This window comes from Bacillus rossius, chromosome 6 (genome assembly GCF_032445375.1).
Source record: "Bacillus rossius redtenbacheri isolate Brsri chromosome 6, Brsri_v3, whole genome shotgun sequence".
NCBI lineage: Eukaryota > Metazoa > Arthropoda > Insecta > Phasmatodea > Bacillidae > Bacillus > Bacillus rossius.
Genome location: NC_086334.1, coordinates 36,879,224 through 36,896,767, shown reverse-complemented (window position 1 = coordinate 36,896,767; position 17,544 = coordinate 36,879,224). Strand labels below are relative to the sequence as shown.

Below are 17,544 nucleotides of genomic sequence, written 5' to 3'. Positions count from 1 at the left end.
AAAGCTAATCTGAGTGTAGGTCATTTCTTTATTTCCAACTAATCTTTTTTTATATTAAGACTCAGTTTCACATGTGTTGATTTTTTTCATTCTTTCATTACCTTTTTTCAAGGGCTATTTCTAAAATTTGAACTCGATACCTCCCTTAAATTTTTTTTCTGCCCTTGAATATTTTCTTCAGATATTATTGTTGTATAATATTGTGCGTGTGAAAAGGCACACAAGTGGTGATAGTTACGAACACTTGTGCACCTTTCTGCACCCATGATATTACACTAAGTGAATATCCGTTTGAAAATGTTGGTGACATAACAACAATGCAAGGAATGCATCGAGTTAAAATTTTAGAACTAGCCCTTAAAAAAGGAATGACGAGAACGAAAAAATTTACATGGCGTGTGAGATCAAGCCTTAATGTGTGAATCAATGGATACATTTCATATGCCAGTCAAATCTGGCATATCTATTGTGTCATCAATCATCAAAACAGTATTCAGTGTAAAATGAAGGTTGTGAATAGTAAATTACATTATAAAATTTTTAGTTTATTTATGGGCTTTGGACATTTACACATAGTCTCTGAGCTGTGGACTTACATTACATATCATTAACAATTAGAACAATAAATTGTGGTAACTCGTTCCTAACCACTAAATCTTACTGGTAGTAGGTTAATACCATTACTTTGGGTGTTCAGAACATTAGGGAAAACTTGGAATTGTCAGGGAATTTCGAATTTCTGGAAAATTCAGGGATTACATAGTCAGGGAAATATATATTGTGTAATGAAATTCATAAGAAATGGTTAAACAAAGACACATTCTATAACGTGTATCCTTTAACTGTGTCCTGCATATTGTGTTTGTGTTCAGTATTTTTTGTTTTGCTGGTGTACTAAGTATTTTTTGAACAGTTTTTATTTTTTATTTTTTAAGTAGGTATGTAAGTAAAATAAAAGGAATCAAGTGTGACAAAAAAATTTTCATGTTTGAAATGTTACCTCTTATGTCAAGTTTGGATGACATTTTGATTTGATTATTATGTGTATATATTTTATATTTGAAGTAACTATATAATAAATTTAATGTCATACCTAAGCTAGCTAAATTATGTGTTTGTATGTTATAAATTGTTTTGTTGCATGTGTTACTTAAATTTTAACCACATGGATATTTTTAGTGAAATATTTTAATTAACTAGATAAGCTTTGTAAATTTAGTTATTTTGAGTGGCTTCAACTTTCACATGCTATATTTTGGCATTGCAGATAATAGTATATTGCTTCTACTTGTTATTTCAGTGTTTGGCTTTTATTTCTCTTCTGTATATAATTTCAGAAAATATTAGTAGCTATTAAAATGCTTCAAAATATTAATGGAACCATACTTCATGGAAAGTACTTTAATTTAAAATATTTATTTTCAGAGACATGTGAGATGTTTTATATTTAGTTATATAAGTAATTGTCTGGCACCTTGCTTTTCTGAGAACATGCTAATTGCTTGCATACCAATCTGCCTCGACTGTACATGCACGCCTCGCAATGCTGGATGGCATTTGTGACAGCAGGAAATGAGTGATGAATTAGACAGATTTGCTGTTGGTAAAGGAAGCCATGTAGCAGCAGGGTGTCAGTTTAGATCTCTGTGTTTGGGTGTTGTGTAGTTGTTGTGGTTTAATTGGCAGCCACTGCAGTCTCCAGCAGTTATCGGTAAAGTGTTCTAAAACCACTGAGTTTTCGAGTGGCATTTATTAGGACATTAATCCCGAGCAGTCTCAAGAATGTCATCCTATGATGTGCATGTGTGTGTATGAAACTAGTACAATGTTGCCAGGAATGCATGTAACATCTTATCTATTAGGAAATTAAATCTTCTCTCAAAGTTTGCAATCTTTATGTTCATTTTATACGGACTATGCTCTTCTCTTTTTTTTTAAATCCGACTAAATTGCAGGTTAGTCCCACTATAAAATGAACCTGACTGAAAGGAATAATATTGTCACATTCTGACTCCCTTGATGATCCTGTACATTAAGGGGCCTCCCTAGTAAAAATGTTTAGCGCGGTGGGCCACTGGCCACGTGCTACTGCCAGTGGTTGGGCGGGGCAATATACCTGAGACTGTCGCCTGCGCCGTGGTGGAGGGGGGCGAGGGCGTTTCAGCGAGGGGGGGCGGAATAATGGGAGGGTTGTCATTGTGTGGAGTCCATTTGCTACTTATACCTGCGTTATCTGCGAACAAGATCGTGGCAAGAAAGGTGACTGTTTTTCCCTTTCGCTACATTCAACCAAAAGATAATGTTCTCATATTGCCTTGCTTGCTTCCTGACAGTGTTTATTAACTTGAAACATTAAATTAGTGTTGCGATCCAGTCCATATCCATGAAATGCAAACAATCGTCAATTCTGTTTAAAACATGTATTTTTATTTTAATTAACGTTCTACATAATTAAGATATTTACATACATTACAAAAAATGCTGTCACCAACAATCGATGTGTTAGCTTGTGTTTTCAGGGGGGGAAAAATGCAAAAATTATATCATTAAAAAAATTTCCAACATTATACTTTCGAACTGACATTTGTGTGATGAATGGTTTTGCACGAACAGTTATGCTTTCATTCATAAAAGTATTCCGCACCGCAACGAGAAATCACGTCCTACTAATAATTGAGTAATAAAACTGGGAATAAAATGATGAAAATAATATTAATTATTTTTAATCTTAGACACAAATCAACTTTTTAAATCGCAATAACGAAAAATAAATTTTTAACTTACTTCCTGAATAAAAAGTGCATGTCAAACTTACTTTTAAATTCTGTAAAGAAAAAAAATGTCAGGAACAAACAAGTGTTCCCACCAACGACACATCGTCAACTTTGTATTCTAGGGTTCACGTCGTATTTAGTTACACTAAATATTACTGCATATTATTATTTTCTGGCTCTTATTACACGTTTAGCATTTTATTTTATTTTTGCATATTTTTTTAATGACTTTAACGTTGCATAATATGATGAATAAGTATACACGAATGAACTGGAATCACGTTTCGAGTTACATACAGACTGTTCACTACGAGCAGTGTAAATTTCTTAGCTGTTGCAACAGCGGCCTACAGGTGGATTCAGACTGCAGGCTTAGTCAGTCACGCTGAATCCACCTGAGTTCAGATTTTATCGAAGACAAGTGCGGGTGGTATGGAAGAACTCAGTGTGCACTGACTGTTGTGCTCAAGGTGTCAGTGAAATGTATAGCTGGAATCACGGGCGAAAATTTGTAGGATTCCCATGAGGCCCACGGGATAACGTGAAGATTTTGCAAATGCAAGCGGGGCCCCCTCAGACGGACTTTTTTATTTCAGGGAGGTTCGGGCCATTCTGAGATTCTCCCCTCCTCCCGGAATCTACGCATGCAGCTGGAATTAATTTTTAGCCAAGTACGTCATTTGGTGCTGTATTTAGGCTGTCAAAGAAGATACGAAATATGGCTGCTTTGATAATTGACGATAACTCCTTTTTATTGTGGAATAGTACTTACCCATCTACAAATAAATCCCTAAATATACCACCACTACTGTTGGGGATTTTTTATACAAACTATCAAAATAATTTTGGTTTCGTCACTGTCACTAGCTATTATTGTATCATACGAAAACATGTATGTTTTGTGTATTAATTTACGGTATTCATCTCTGTCAAAAAAATATATTTTTCGATAATAGAGTGTAAGCAAGGTAGAATACAATGGCTAATTTTAAAATAAAAATGGAATAAAGTATTTTTTGCTTGCAGTAGTTCAAATTTTTGAATTAATTTAGTTGTTTGTTTAAAAAACCCTTCTAAAATCAAAGAAACTACCTACTTCCTTAATAGATAAATAGTGCTTTAAGATCACACGCTTTCATAAATATTTAAACGCCAACATTTAAAATGTAGATTTCACATAATGATAAAATCTTATCTATTTTCATGGTCACGCCTAATGGAAATAATACACAACAATTCGTCATATATGTTTTTTATGCTTTTAATAACTACTCTACACATGAGCAAATTTCAATATACATAAAACTGAGGAACTCTGCATTACATTTTTAATCTGTGTACGACACTAACAGAAATTGAAGCATAAAACAACATTTTAATTTTTTAATTAATAAGTATTTCATCAACGTGAGCTTTGCTTTCATCTCAATGAAGCCACTCTACATAGAGGAAGTGCACATGTATTCAGTCTTAACATTAGACCCTCCGGATCACAGAGTAAACGAATGAATGGAATTCATAACATTACGCAGGGTTTTATGACATATTTTCCCTTCTACTCAATCGCAACATCTCACTTAGCGCGTAAAATGGTTTCAGTAAACATAACATAAAAAATATTCCCCCCATGTACAGTAGAGGAAACTAAAATGTTTGGAACACTGTAAACTAATTGTATTGTCATTTCTGTAGTCGCTCGAAGTGGCAAACTATGTATCTTTGTTCAATAAAACGAAATATTAAAACAAACAAACAATAACATTACGTTCAGACAATTCGTTACGTGAAGTGAATGTAATAAAATACACAAGACGGTTACACACACCATTACCAAAACACAATCCCATAAAAATCAAAATATTACATGTCGACTTAAAATTATTATTATTCACCATGATAATTTCTTGCGGGTAGCCAGTAACAAAGGGACACAATTTTTATTCATTTAATTAACTTTGACAAAACTTGTAAAACCTGGCATGAGCAAAGTAAGCTGATTCACAATTTTATTTTGCGTCAAAATATTAAACATCAACTAGTAATGAATTAAGAGTATGCTTCGCTTGGTAGAACACCGAATATAGTCATCTCCAGGTATTAAACTGAATTTTGAAAGAGGGACTCAAGTTTCTGAAGAAGTTGTTAACTTTCCTGATGATCCATCGACAGTTCGTAAACGGTCTCATCGTCGGGATGTCGAGCTTGGGACCTTTTTCCTCACCATAGTCCCGTGATCTGTTCTACCATTCGCACAGCTATCCCAACCTATACAAATAGCCGAGTGATACTACTCCCGTTGCTTCTATCATGGAGCTCGCCCGCAGTCGTACTTCCCTATCCAGCCTGCGTAATACACGCGTCCTACCTGCTAGCCGCCAAGAACGCGTCCATTTGTGAAAAAGCCTCACCCGCCAACAATACTAACTCATTAATTATAATATGCAAAACATAAAAACATTACATATGCGATAAAACAAAATTTGCTGCTGTCATAAGCCGAAGAAAAAGAATCAATTTGAAATATAACATAGACAGATAAATCTAAAATGGAGTTATCGATAGTAATGTTTTAATAAACAGAATAATATATGTCGTATTACACTAAATACGTGTTCTTACTGACAACCGAATTTAAAAATAAATTAAATTACTTTTTTTTCTTTTTAAACCATAACCGCATAGAAGAAACAATACTTTTGATACAATTTTTTGCATAACTATACGACAGGACTAAAAGTACATTGTACGTAATAAGTATTTGCTTATAGGAATTAATGCTGCAGAATATACGAATAGATTCAAATGCATAGAATTTAATATATTGTCAAATTTATTTGGAAATATGAATGTAACAAAAGATTGAATTTGAAATGAATTATCTGTTTTTAACTACAAATATAATTTTATCATATCTCACTTTCATTCAAACTTAAGAGTGTCATTTTCAACAACAAAATAGCCACAACTACACTTAAAAATATTTTAACTTGATACTTATATTGTATAACTTTTGATGAAATTAAATGTTAAGAGGTTCATTTAAGTTTGTAAGGAAACATAAATACAACGTTCAAAATAAATAACAAAAATTTTGTGTAGTTAGGAGCTCCGCGTCATGCAAATAAAGGAAAGTTAAACTTTTCAGTATACGGCTGCAATAATTATAGAGAAAAATGTTATTTATTCTTTACTTTTAATTCCCATTTGGAGAAAATAAATCGAAAAGTACTATACCGAAAGTATAAAGTTGAAGTTCAATATCGCTTGTCAAGTAAGTTCAAGAACAAAATTAAAAAAAAGAAAATTTGTTTTCTTGAATCTACTTTTTTCAGAAAAGTATACATACATACAATATTATTATATTATAAAAATAAAATTTTTTAGTCCTTAAGTATAAATTACTGAAATATTTTTTAGTTAATTAATTTTTTCATGCGAAGAAATATTTAATTGTTAAAATCACGAGAACATAATTTATTATATTTATGTATTCCAAAAGCTTATGTTAAAGATCGACTATATGCTATTCAATTTGCCCAAAAATTTTACTGAAATAGGAGAGCATTACAAAAACACAATTTAACTAATGTAGGTATTATAACAATAAGTTATGTTCATAAACTATATTAATGGGAAACAAATATTTATCATTTAATTATATGCAACTATTTTCCTTTGAGGTAAAAATTGAGGTATATTTAATGTAATAAGTAAATCCTCTCATAAAATTTACTGAAACTAATATTCTTCATTGTCCGTCACATTATGATTCCAAACAGTTTAAATCAACTGAAACATGAAATAAAATAGTAAGGTTAACCATGAGGTGTGGAAGAAATTAGAGATTACTTTGTAAAATGTTTTAAAAATTTCTCATGAAATATTGTGATTATTATGTTCGTACATAATGTAAAAAAAAATTCAATACATGAAATTCAACACATACTTTGTATTGCAAGTTATTAAACATATATTTTAAAAACACATGTGCGTATCTAAGTCGAATTGTTATGTAATACATGATGAACATTACCGATACAACTTCCCTTACAAATAACTTTCACCCAAAGATAAGGCCGCGGACAAATTAGGTATACACACTGGTCGCACGAGGAGCTGAAATAAGTAATATAAGAAAGCCGGCCGGAGTAATTCTTTTCAAGCCAAAGCTAAAAGTAATGGATGTTGTTTGTCTAAAGCAGGCAGTGAAATGACATACAAGTTTACAGAATAGCCATATAAGATCTTTGACGCTTCTTATCCCGTCAGTGGACTGTACGCGAAGAACCAACTGCATCATGGCCCGCCGCCAGTTTTATACTTACGTATGAATACACTTGTAAACGTTGGTTTGTATACTTATGTATGTTGCCGACATCGATAGGTATTCTTTGGCAGCTCGATGTGGATTCATTCGAACACGTTTGCGCTAAACACGACATATTTTTACATGAGAGTGACATCCCGCACTGAAAAAAGTTGCAGGTCTGTAACGCAACAGTGATACAAATATTACATATAGTTCGAACATTTTCTGGAGCACGACATTCACTTTGGGTAATGCTAAGCTACTTGATAGGTACCCTTTACCCGCTTTAAAAGTGATAACTAAAAAAAGTGTACATGAAAGCAGACTCAGCCATATGTTTATTGCTGTTGTATTTGTCATAAACCTACCCTATGTTCAATACGGCCTGTAAGTAGAACCATGTTTTTTTTTTACTTGTGTACAAGCTGTGGTTGTAAAGCGAATTTATATTCTTAGTTAACTAACGTCTATCATAACATATTTGGAATAAGGCTACCTTAATTTTTTTTCTAGATTGCTATATTGTTATATATATAAGTATTACTTAAACGGAAATATCTGGTAATAAAAATAAATGAAAAAAAGCATGAAAGGTTAAGGATTATTTTTTTTCAACAACAAATAATTTATGGTTTAACTGCTTTGTGTACTATATAAAAACAGAACAAGCTTTCAAAATTTCAAAATTTCTTTGATTATCCGTTATAGTTATGTTTGGTTTTAACTCATAAATATTTAAGTTGATTGCCAACGTCACGAATGTACAATAATTTATTTCACACCGCTCCGGGTTGCAGGTAAAGTAACAGGCGTGCAATTTGATCAGAAACGCGTTCTACTTATTCAGGCCCTTTAATTGGGCGTGACGGACCATGTGCCAAATATGTAACAATTATAAGTAGGTGAAGTATAAAAAAAATAAAGAACTTGAATGCAAAATAATGCATATAACAAAAATAATTTGCAAGGTTCTTTCGTGGATGTTGTAATGTGTGGGCAATATTTACTTAATTTTGGTTTTTGGATAAATTAATTGTGGTTTAAATTTTTTTAATAATTTTGTATAATTGCTGTAAAAAATTTATTTCCTGCCCTTATTAATTAATTGAGCTGTATAAATAAGTTTATCTGAAAATTTACGTCATCTTTATTAAACATTGCCACTAATTATACTTTTTAACTTCAAAATGGTTTTTGAATTTTGTAATTAATAACGTACCATCCATAACTACATATGTGAGCGATCGGTCACTGACCTCATCTTCAATCCTCCTCGTGATTCCTGCGCCAGGAGGAACATTTACATAATTCTGACTAGCTTATTTAATATAGAACTTCCCTAGTTTTTATTTTTTTATATATCATCCCATGAACATTTTTAAAACAGTGCAGGCAATCAGATATCTATCTAACCATAAAGCATAGCAAAATGACATTTAGTTTTCAAAATACGATTTTTCTTTTAATTTAAAATACATTTTATATAAAACCTACATTTTTAAGTATCAAAACTTTTGTAAATAGTTAACCATTTGGTTAATACCAGTATAAAATTTTTCCCCGGCATTGTAAGATGTGTAAAATTATTTTGGAAAACTAAAATAATTTTAAAAAATATTGGGTGGTATAATAATTGTTTCTTGAATTTTTATTAAAAATAAAAGGAAAAACAATGAAGTGTATTTTCATGTTAAAAATTAAATATAAATTTTGTCGAATTAGCTAGCGAGACTGTAAAGCCACCAATAAATAGTTTGTAGGACAACTTTCAATGTGTTGATTGATTAGTTTCAATACTTTATTTCGTAATACATGATCTAGTATGGTAAGCTTTAGGATATTTGTAGTTTAAACAAAAGCAATGTTTTAGAGATACACGAATATAGTCACAGAGTAAGTCGAGCACATGGTACTGTGGCGAGGCACACTAAAAGCAATTCTGAGAATTTCTTTCGGTCACGGGATTATCTTTTACCGGTGCCGGTTGTGGGTTGTCTCCCTCTCACGCACGCACGCACGCACACACAGGTAGCCTGCCTCCCCTCCGGCCACGTGTTCCTCCACCCGGCTACCTGAGCTGTGTGGCCTGCGAGCTGGCTTCGCCGAGCGGCAGCACGAGACGGTGGAAAACTTTCAGGATTTGCGGAAATTGTGGAAAAGATATCTCGGAATTCAAAGCGATGACTATATGTTTTAAATACATGAATTTCTTCAGAAAAAAATTATCTTTTTTTCTAGACTTGTACTTTTTTTCTGTCATTCTCCTAAGCAGTATAAAATGGCCCCAAAGTTGGACAAGTTGGTGATTTTTTATTTCATATTTTGATAGAAAAAAACAAAAATGTAAAAGTATACAGACAATTCGTGTATTATCTTCTCGTGGGTGAAAAATTTTCAGATTCGTAGTGTCGATTAATAAAGTCCCATCATTATTTTAAAAACATAGTGTTCCGCTAACTTCTGATGCTACTAGGGAGGCCCCTTAAATACCTATGTTGGAAGCACTTGAAACCTTACACACCACTGCCCAGTGTCCGTGCATGTCACAGTGAAAGCACTTTAACACTCCGTGCAGGACACCAGGAATGATCATGCTGCCCCTTGCCACAAAACCAGCAGAGTTCTCCCTTATGCAGAGCTGATGTATTTGTTGGCTTTGTGGAGCCCGAGAACTTGCCCACAGCCACGGACTGCTCTATTGGAGCACTGGTTGCCTTATCCCGGCTGCGAGATGGTCCCCAGTGAGTTCTGTTGAGTTCCAGACACTCTGAACCCCCTTGTTGCAAACGTCGTGATTGCTGACACTGCATTTCCGCTTGTCTGGCTGTCAGCACTGCTTCCTCCAACGGTAGAGAAAGTTTCAACTGTAATTGTTCTCAATTGTCTTATCTTTAATCTCCACTAAAATTTTCTGTAGAATACGCTCATTTTTAACACACCATATTCACGAGTCTGCCAAAATGTGAAGTCAAGTTATGAATGTATCCACTGTTTCAGACCCTTGCACATGTGAAGTAACTTGGAATCTTTCAAATATATTTTTCATCGGCTGAAAATGATTCTCAAATTTGCTTAAAGCCTCCTCTTAGCTGATAAGGCTAAGGCAAAAAATGATTCCACAATTATTCTGCTTCCTCATCTAAGACATAAAGAAGAATATCAATCTTCTCCCTATTTGTCTGCTCAGTGAAACCAGAAACTGACTTGTACCAAGAAAATTTGCTGTTTCCACTGCTTCACCAATAATGGAGGAGTAAAATAGAAGGCTGCCGGATGCTTGAGTGTGTCTCATGGCCGACCGTGCAGATCCGTATTCCTGGCAGTTTGCCCTGTTTTACTGTACTGCAGTTTCTTATTTTACACTGTTAGAAATCCTGCGTCTGACACCATGTTGTGTTACTAATAACTCCCCTTTATCGTTTTCCCCAGCTTGTCGCAATTACAAGATCACACACTGCTTAGCAGGACCTGCAATCGCTGCACTACAAACGTCTCTTGAACACTTTTTGATACTAATAATAAAACTGTTCACAATAAAAATTGGATGAAGTGATTGAAAAAAAAAAGCTATTGGAAATGGCTACTAAAATTATTTAACACACAAAAATATAGTTTTTAGAATTTTTGTCTGTTTGTCATTTTATTTGTTTGTCCTGGCATCATTAAAAAATTACTGAATGGATTTGATGAAATATTTTTTTACTAGTAGGTCTTTGGTTAGTTTAGACACTAGTATATATATATAATTAAAGTAGTACATCCCTAAGGGGTTGCAAATAGGTTAAATATGGTTTTAACATTAAACAATCGTATATACTAATGAAATCAAACTTAATTTAAGATATTGGCAGTGATAAACCTTAAACTTAAGTTATAACAGATATTTATATTATTAAAAAAAATTGATTAGGTATATCGAATCATTACAGTTGGCAAGAAAAATTAAAACTCAATATAAATGGAAGTTTATTTTAAATAGTGTGAATTTCATACCTGTGGTAGTAAAAACTGGATCATTTTGGTTTTATTTTGTTTAAGGATATTGCCATATTTTTTTACTATATCTGTAGTTCTGAGTTTGCACTTTGGCATCCCTGTGGGAAAAGAGGTGAGGAGTTAAAATTTTGGTAAATTTTTTTGATTAATACTAATCTTAACTACTAATCAAATAATAAATATGATAAAATAATTTGATACCGGTATTCTATTTAAATTTCAATTAAAAATGTGATTGTTTCAAAAATCTTAACATAGTGTAGGTATCTATAATAAGGTAAAAATTTTAAACATTTCTAAGCATAGCTGTAACCAAAATAAATGAAATTGTAAGTATAAAGTGAAATAGGCACATGTATCACAATTTTCTAACCTGGCTGCTTCATGAAATGAAAAGGAGGTAGACCAAGAGAGATTTCATGAAGGTAAAATATATTTTTGAGAACACTAAAATGGGTGAAATACAGTCAGTATATTTAATATAAATTACAAATTAAACGGACTTACACATTACTAATTTAAATTATATCAATCATTAATGATTTTGTTATCAATCAAAGGCTATACCTATGCACCTGATGATTTATTTTTTAGATAAATCTTTTGTAATTAAACACGTACTTTTCTTACATTGGTAAAATATCAGCAATTACTAAAAAAATTACAAACAAAGCTGTGGGTTATTAGCAAGTACTATAAATATAAATCCTTAAATGTTTTTTTATTTTTTTTTTTAAATATTAAGTGGTTTTGCAAAAACAAACTTTTTAATTTTTTAATTGTGCCGATTGGTTCGTTGCAGCACAGGAATGACTGTTAATATTTATTAGGCGTAAACTTTTTCGCCTTTGTATGACTGACTTATGCATAAATTTGATTACTGATGGGATGCCTGACAGTTGTCAGCACCGGGGTAAAGAAGCAGGAGTACCCAGAGAAAACTTACCGGTCCATGGATATGCCTGCTGTCTTTCCCTTTTGTGAAAAATCAGAGTTTAACCCGTCTGGGTATTGAACCCAAAATGCCTTGGTGGCAGGCGAGTGACCCGACCAGTGGTCAGTGGGCACCAGTGCAAGCTGGCGTGGGCGGAGTGTGACGCGGGGGGGTGTGTTCCTGCAGTGCGAGTGGCTCGGGCGCGGAGCTGAGCGAGGCCACTCATTCCCCCCTGGTGCAGCTCTGCGTGGCTCTCTACTACTCCCTCATGTCCCACTCGGAGCTCGTCTGCTACTTCATGGTGTTCCTGCACCACATCAAGTCTGCCACCGTGCTGTCCTTGCCCTTGCCACTCATGGTGTTCCTGTGGGGCACGCTCACCGTACCGCGCCCCACCAAGACCTTCTGGATCGTCCTCATCGCCTACACGGAGGTCCGTGTTCGCACCGCACGCCTCCCCCTGGTTGCAGTGACTCTTTGTTCCCACGTTTATATTCTCTATATGCTTGAATTTTCAGTGACCTACTGATAACTTCGAAACCAATTTTCTTATTTATTGCTTTCATTTCTTAAACCGTTTGACATACAGGGAGCACATGACCTGTTATGCACTCAGTATGATGTTACACATAATGCACATACCATGATGTGCCTCAATTGTGTCTGAGTAGATACCATACCTCAAAAGTTGAAATTAATAAAGAAATAATTAAGGCTACAGTACCCACATCAATATGTAAACAAAATTATGTCCTATTAGAATTTTATTGTACTGAATATGTTACATATGTGTGAGTAGCAAGTTGTTATGAATAAAAGTTCCATGATTTTGTGACATGTATGTCTTGTTAAAATTATTTTTTTTAATAAAATTAGGTCATTCCTTAATAAGTACATCTATATATTTAAAATGTTATACCAAAAATGTTTTCATAATATACATAACTTATATTTTTTAATTGACTTAATTTGTGCAAATATTTATGAGATGAACTTGGCAGAGGTCCCAGTTTAAAAATTTCCACACAGATAGAGTATACACCACTCTCTTACTTAGAATGTCTTTAAATTGTGTGATTTAAGTTAGCACAATTTAAATTTTACTGCCCCAGTCTTTAATAGCACGTCTGTAAATTTCAACTAGCACGAAATCGCAACAGGCAAAAAAAAAAAAAGTCGGGCATGAACACTACAAAGACTTCTTCAACTTGGTAAACAACAGTTGTGCCGTGGCATATAGTCAGCTATACGAGGGGGGAAGAGATGCGCACACAGGTCTGACTACTCTGTTGGCTGTTGTGCGAACATCAGCTATGGCATCGTGTTCAAGTATTTGAGACAAAACGAGAAGTATTACGGCATTCAGGATGTCATGAAGGCCACACTTTGTTGGTTGTGCTTTTGTTTTAAGCTAGTCAACTGTGTGCACAATCGTACGAAATGACTATCAAACATTTATATCCGTCTGATGCTATTGGTTTAACTAGCAGGAATATATTTGTCACTAGATACCGGAACAGAAATGAACAGGTATTCACATGGAATAGGTTGTTAAATTAATGGTGCAATGAAAAAAAAGTCACGAGCCTGACAGGATTGGTGTAAACCAAGCATTGATACACGAATAAGCACTTTAAGTTTTAAAAAATTAAATGTAAATATCTGGACAGTAATGTCCGTTTCAATGCCAGTAAAAGATGGTTTGGGAAGTTCGTGGAAAGGTACGCAATGTGAGTTGGTCATGTCCGGCGGACAAGTCAACCAACCGACGATAAGTACATAACCACTTATCTCCTGTTACATGGTATCATATGTCATACAAAGTATTCAATGGCTTATAAAGATAAATTTTGTGATATGTTTATTGTTGAGTGTTATTCTATGCATTTACATTGCGTAAAGAATATTTCCCTGCATATTTTGGAATACATTAAGTAAATTAGCCTTGCAATTTATGGAGACATGCTTCCGAATTCACAATTTAAAATAAATAACATTTTTAGGAGTGCGTTAGTCGTGCTAAGTGAGGGATTGGTGTAACTGAAAAGTATTTTATGACTTTACATCATACATAGGGCCTTTTGTATTTTCTAGTTGGCTCTAGCCAACATACTATTAATCCATTGTCATTTGATACTAGTTTTCTTGTTGCAGTTTTGAAATTAATAAATTTCTTTTGGTTTATTATTATTATTATTATTATTATTATTATTATTATTATTATTATTATTATTATAACTGTTTATCAAATCTAAATGTATTCCTTAATTTTCTGCGCTCATTGAAACTGGGATTTGTAATTTAGGGCTTTAACTGTAATTTTTTATTTGTTTTATCAGTACCAGATGCATCACTGGTGCTGATGAAAATTTTGAAAATGTTTACAGTGCGTGGTGATAGTCAAGTGCCTGTTTCAATTTGAGCTGATTCCCTGGAATCAACAACCGATCCTAGACAACATGCCCTTTTCTCCAGCCCGCATCATTGGCATTGAACGCAAGCCTAACTATGCTACGTATGACCTGGCATTGCTGCTGATTATATTCTTCCACAAGTGAGTATGACTCATAGTAAGTTGTTGCTATACCCACAGAAATTTAGTCAAAATAATTCGTTAAAATGTTGAGACACTGACTAATATATGTTGCCCATGATTGAAACATCACCTTAAGATAGAAAATAGTTTATATATTGATTTGATGTTTCAAAGTTTTCACTAGACACAATAGTTTAAAAGAGGCAAGGGAAATGAAACAATTATATTGTCAAGGCAGTAAATATAAAATCTGTTAGTGTCTTTCAGTGGCCTGTATTCCCGGAGGAACTAAATGAAACATTCGTTCACTGGGAAACTGAACCATGGGATCATTATATGAATGATTGAATAAACTTTGCATTCTCTTGTGCGCACCACATTATTTCCGTAATTCTGAAGCATCCGTGTTGTGCTTATTTTTCATTGTTCAAGGCATGGTCACCAAAACATAATTTGCCAACTTGGCAAACTAAAATTCCTAACAAAATCATTATTCAATATTTTGTGCATGTGTGGTCATGAAAAATACACGAAAAGGTCAAGGAAAATTTACTAATTGTTACTCAGGGTGTCAGCAAGTGTGGAAAGTCACGGAAATTAAAGAAACTGTAGGACAGGTCACGGAAGTCAAGAAAAAGTCCCAAAATAAACAATAAAAGTGCTGGAACTTAACAATTCTTGTATTTCCAGCTAACTTGTGTGTTTTTTTTTTTTTAATGTGTCCGCAAAGGATTTTTTGTATTCTAAGTTGTAAATTTGGCACATTCTTGTGAACAAGATTACTTGTTTTATGTATTACATTTGCTGTTGTCTGATTTTGTTTATTAAAAATAAAAATTGCCTTGTTTTGTTAAAAAAAAAAATAATGCTATAATTGGTTTTACAGTATTAAAAGACACCTTTTTGAATCAGCAAGCCAGTAGATGCGTGTGCTAACGCGGCCGGCGCTGTCCCCAGGGTGATGCTCAAGTCGATGGGGCTGTGGAAGTCGCGCTACGAGGACCCTGTGCCCTTCGCACAGCCGCGGCAGACCTTCCTGCTGGAGGAGGATGAGGTGGGGGCGGGCGACCAGCCGGTAGTGAGGACACGGGCGGGGCGGCGGCTCAGCGCCATCAGGAGTGAAGAGGAGCTGGACGCGGACGCAGACAGCCGGCAGCTGGTGCTGGTCTGCACGGAGCCCCAGCCGGGACCCCCGCCGTGCCCTCTGGCGTAAGTGCCACCCACCCACCCACCCACCCACCCACCCGCAACAATGTCATAAAAAAATTCTACTCTGTGATTTGTGTTCTCGAGGGGGGGGGGGGCCTGGTCGACGAGGTCTTTAAGAAGTTCCTCGAGGTACTTAAATGTTTAGACTTATTAGCAGGAAAAACTTACCTGTACGTGGTGGGAATTCCTGTCCAGCCATCCTCATATCTGTTTTTTCCATGGTTTCCTGAATGCTAGTTTGGTTATTATGTCACAGGCTAAGGCCAAATCTGCTCCAATTTTCAATTTTCTTGAACTGTGAAGTTGAGAGTATCTGTCTCTAATGACCTCACTGTCGACAAGAAGTTAAACCCAATTATATTTATTACTTTAGAAGTTGGTTTCAACGATACACTTATGTAAACACTTCTGCAAAAATAATTTGTATGTTTCTGTGAATAAATAATGCACTGCCTCTGATACACAGTTAAAAATCAGATAGATAACAACAGTAATAAAAAACTAGAATATCTTTTCTTTGTGTCTTAGAGAACTGTAATGTTTGAATAGGTGGCCACTAAGAGATTATATTTTGGAAATTACTATAGGATACAATTTGAGGTAATGAACACAATTGTATTTATTTGTTTTCCGTGGTTGTTCATTCATTTATTTGTTCTTTACAAAGAAACTCTTTTAAGCTGTTTGCATATGTAATAGGCTTCGAAATCGGGCAATTTATCAATAAAATTACTCACAATTAAACCCTTTTTATAAGTTTTCCTAGCTCCATAAGCCTAAAATTTTAATTTAGTTCGTACATTTTTATTTCTTAAGTTTCACATGATACACAAAAAAATTTCATTGGGTTTACGTCACCATAAAAAAAATGTTTGATTGAATGTTTCTTTACTAAGTAAAAGGAGATCTTAAACAGAAATGTCAATCTTAAATATGAACACAATATAGTCTAGAATATTGAGGATAGATCATTAGGTAAATGATTTGTGGCTTTTCCTCTTTCTCGGGCAGTGTGCACCACGAGTGCTTGTGTTGCAGCACGGGCCGGTATCTGGGCTCCGTCAGGAAGTTCTTCGAGAACCTGCTGGCTCCGACCGCACGGGTCACGGCGGACGTTTACACTTACATGTTCCTCTGCGACTTCTTCAACTTCCTGGTCATTATCTTCGGCTTCTCTGCGTTTGGTGTGAGTACTGGACCAGGCTGCTGGAGAAGGGACTCACGATAAGTGTAGACCGATTCTTCATCTTCTGCACACGGATCCATCGCTGGCGGTGCAATTATTCAATAAGACTGTCATAATTAGCTGATTTATGTAATTACATGTGCATTTGTTCACAAATGGTACTCCAACACACGTGTACTTCTGTTAAAGTGATTTTTAAGATAAAGGTGCATAAAGTTGTATTTGATGCTTTTTATACTTTTATTTGTTTGCCATATAGTATCAGACACACAAAGCTTTGAAACTGTGGCATACAAAGTGCTATTAGGTTTCATAATCTCGAAAACTGGCCACCTGCGCTCACCACAAAACATGTTTTTTTGACAATTCTCTAGCAGGGTTGATACAAGTCTAGAAAACATTGAAAACTAATTCTCTAAGTGAAAAAACACTGCCCTTCATGGATGTCAATAAAATAATTTCAATTCTTAAGAGGAATTAATACTAGAATATGAATGAAAAATTATATTATAGATGACTGAACAATTTTATCAACCATTTTGACTTACAACACCTGAACATTTTGTAATTTGGTATTCACATTTGTTTGAAACAGCAACT

The 17,544-nt window shown here is 34.4% G+C and overlaps 1 protein-coding gene across 14 annotated transcripts in view; it reads left to right on the top strand.

The window, feature by feature from the left end:
- Nucleotides 1-17,544, top strand: part of LOC134533037 (piezo-type mechanosensitive ion channel component-like) — a 171,845-nt gene that overhangs the window by 117,687 nt on the left and 36,614 nt on the right. For all 14 annotated transcript variants that reach the window (XM_063370197.1, XM_063370196.1, XM_063370195.1 and 11 more), the window contains 4 exons: nucleotides 12,200-12,446; nucleotides 14,401-14,567; nucleotides 15,507-15,758; nucleotides 16,797-16,944. In XM_063370197.1, coding sequence (XP_063226267.1) covers nucleotides 12,200-12,446; nucleotides 14,401-14,567; nucleotides 15,507-15,758; nucleotides 16,797-16,944 — 814 coding nt within the window. The remainder of the gene's footprint in view (nucleotides 1-12,199; nucleotides 12,447-14,400; nucleotides 14,568-15,506; nucleotides 15,759-16,796; nucleotides 16,945-17,544) is intronic.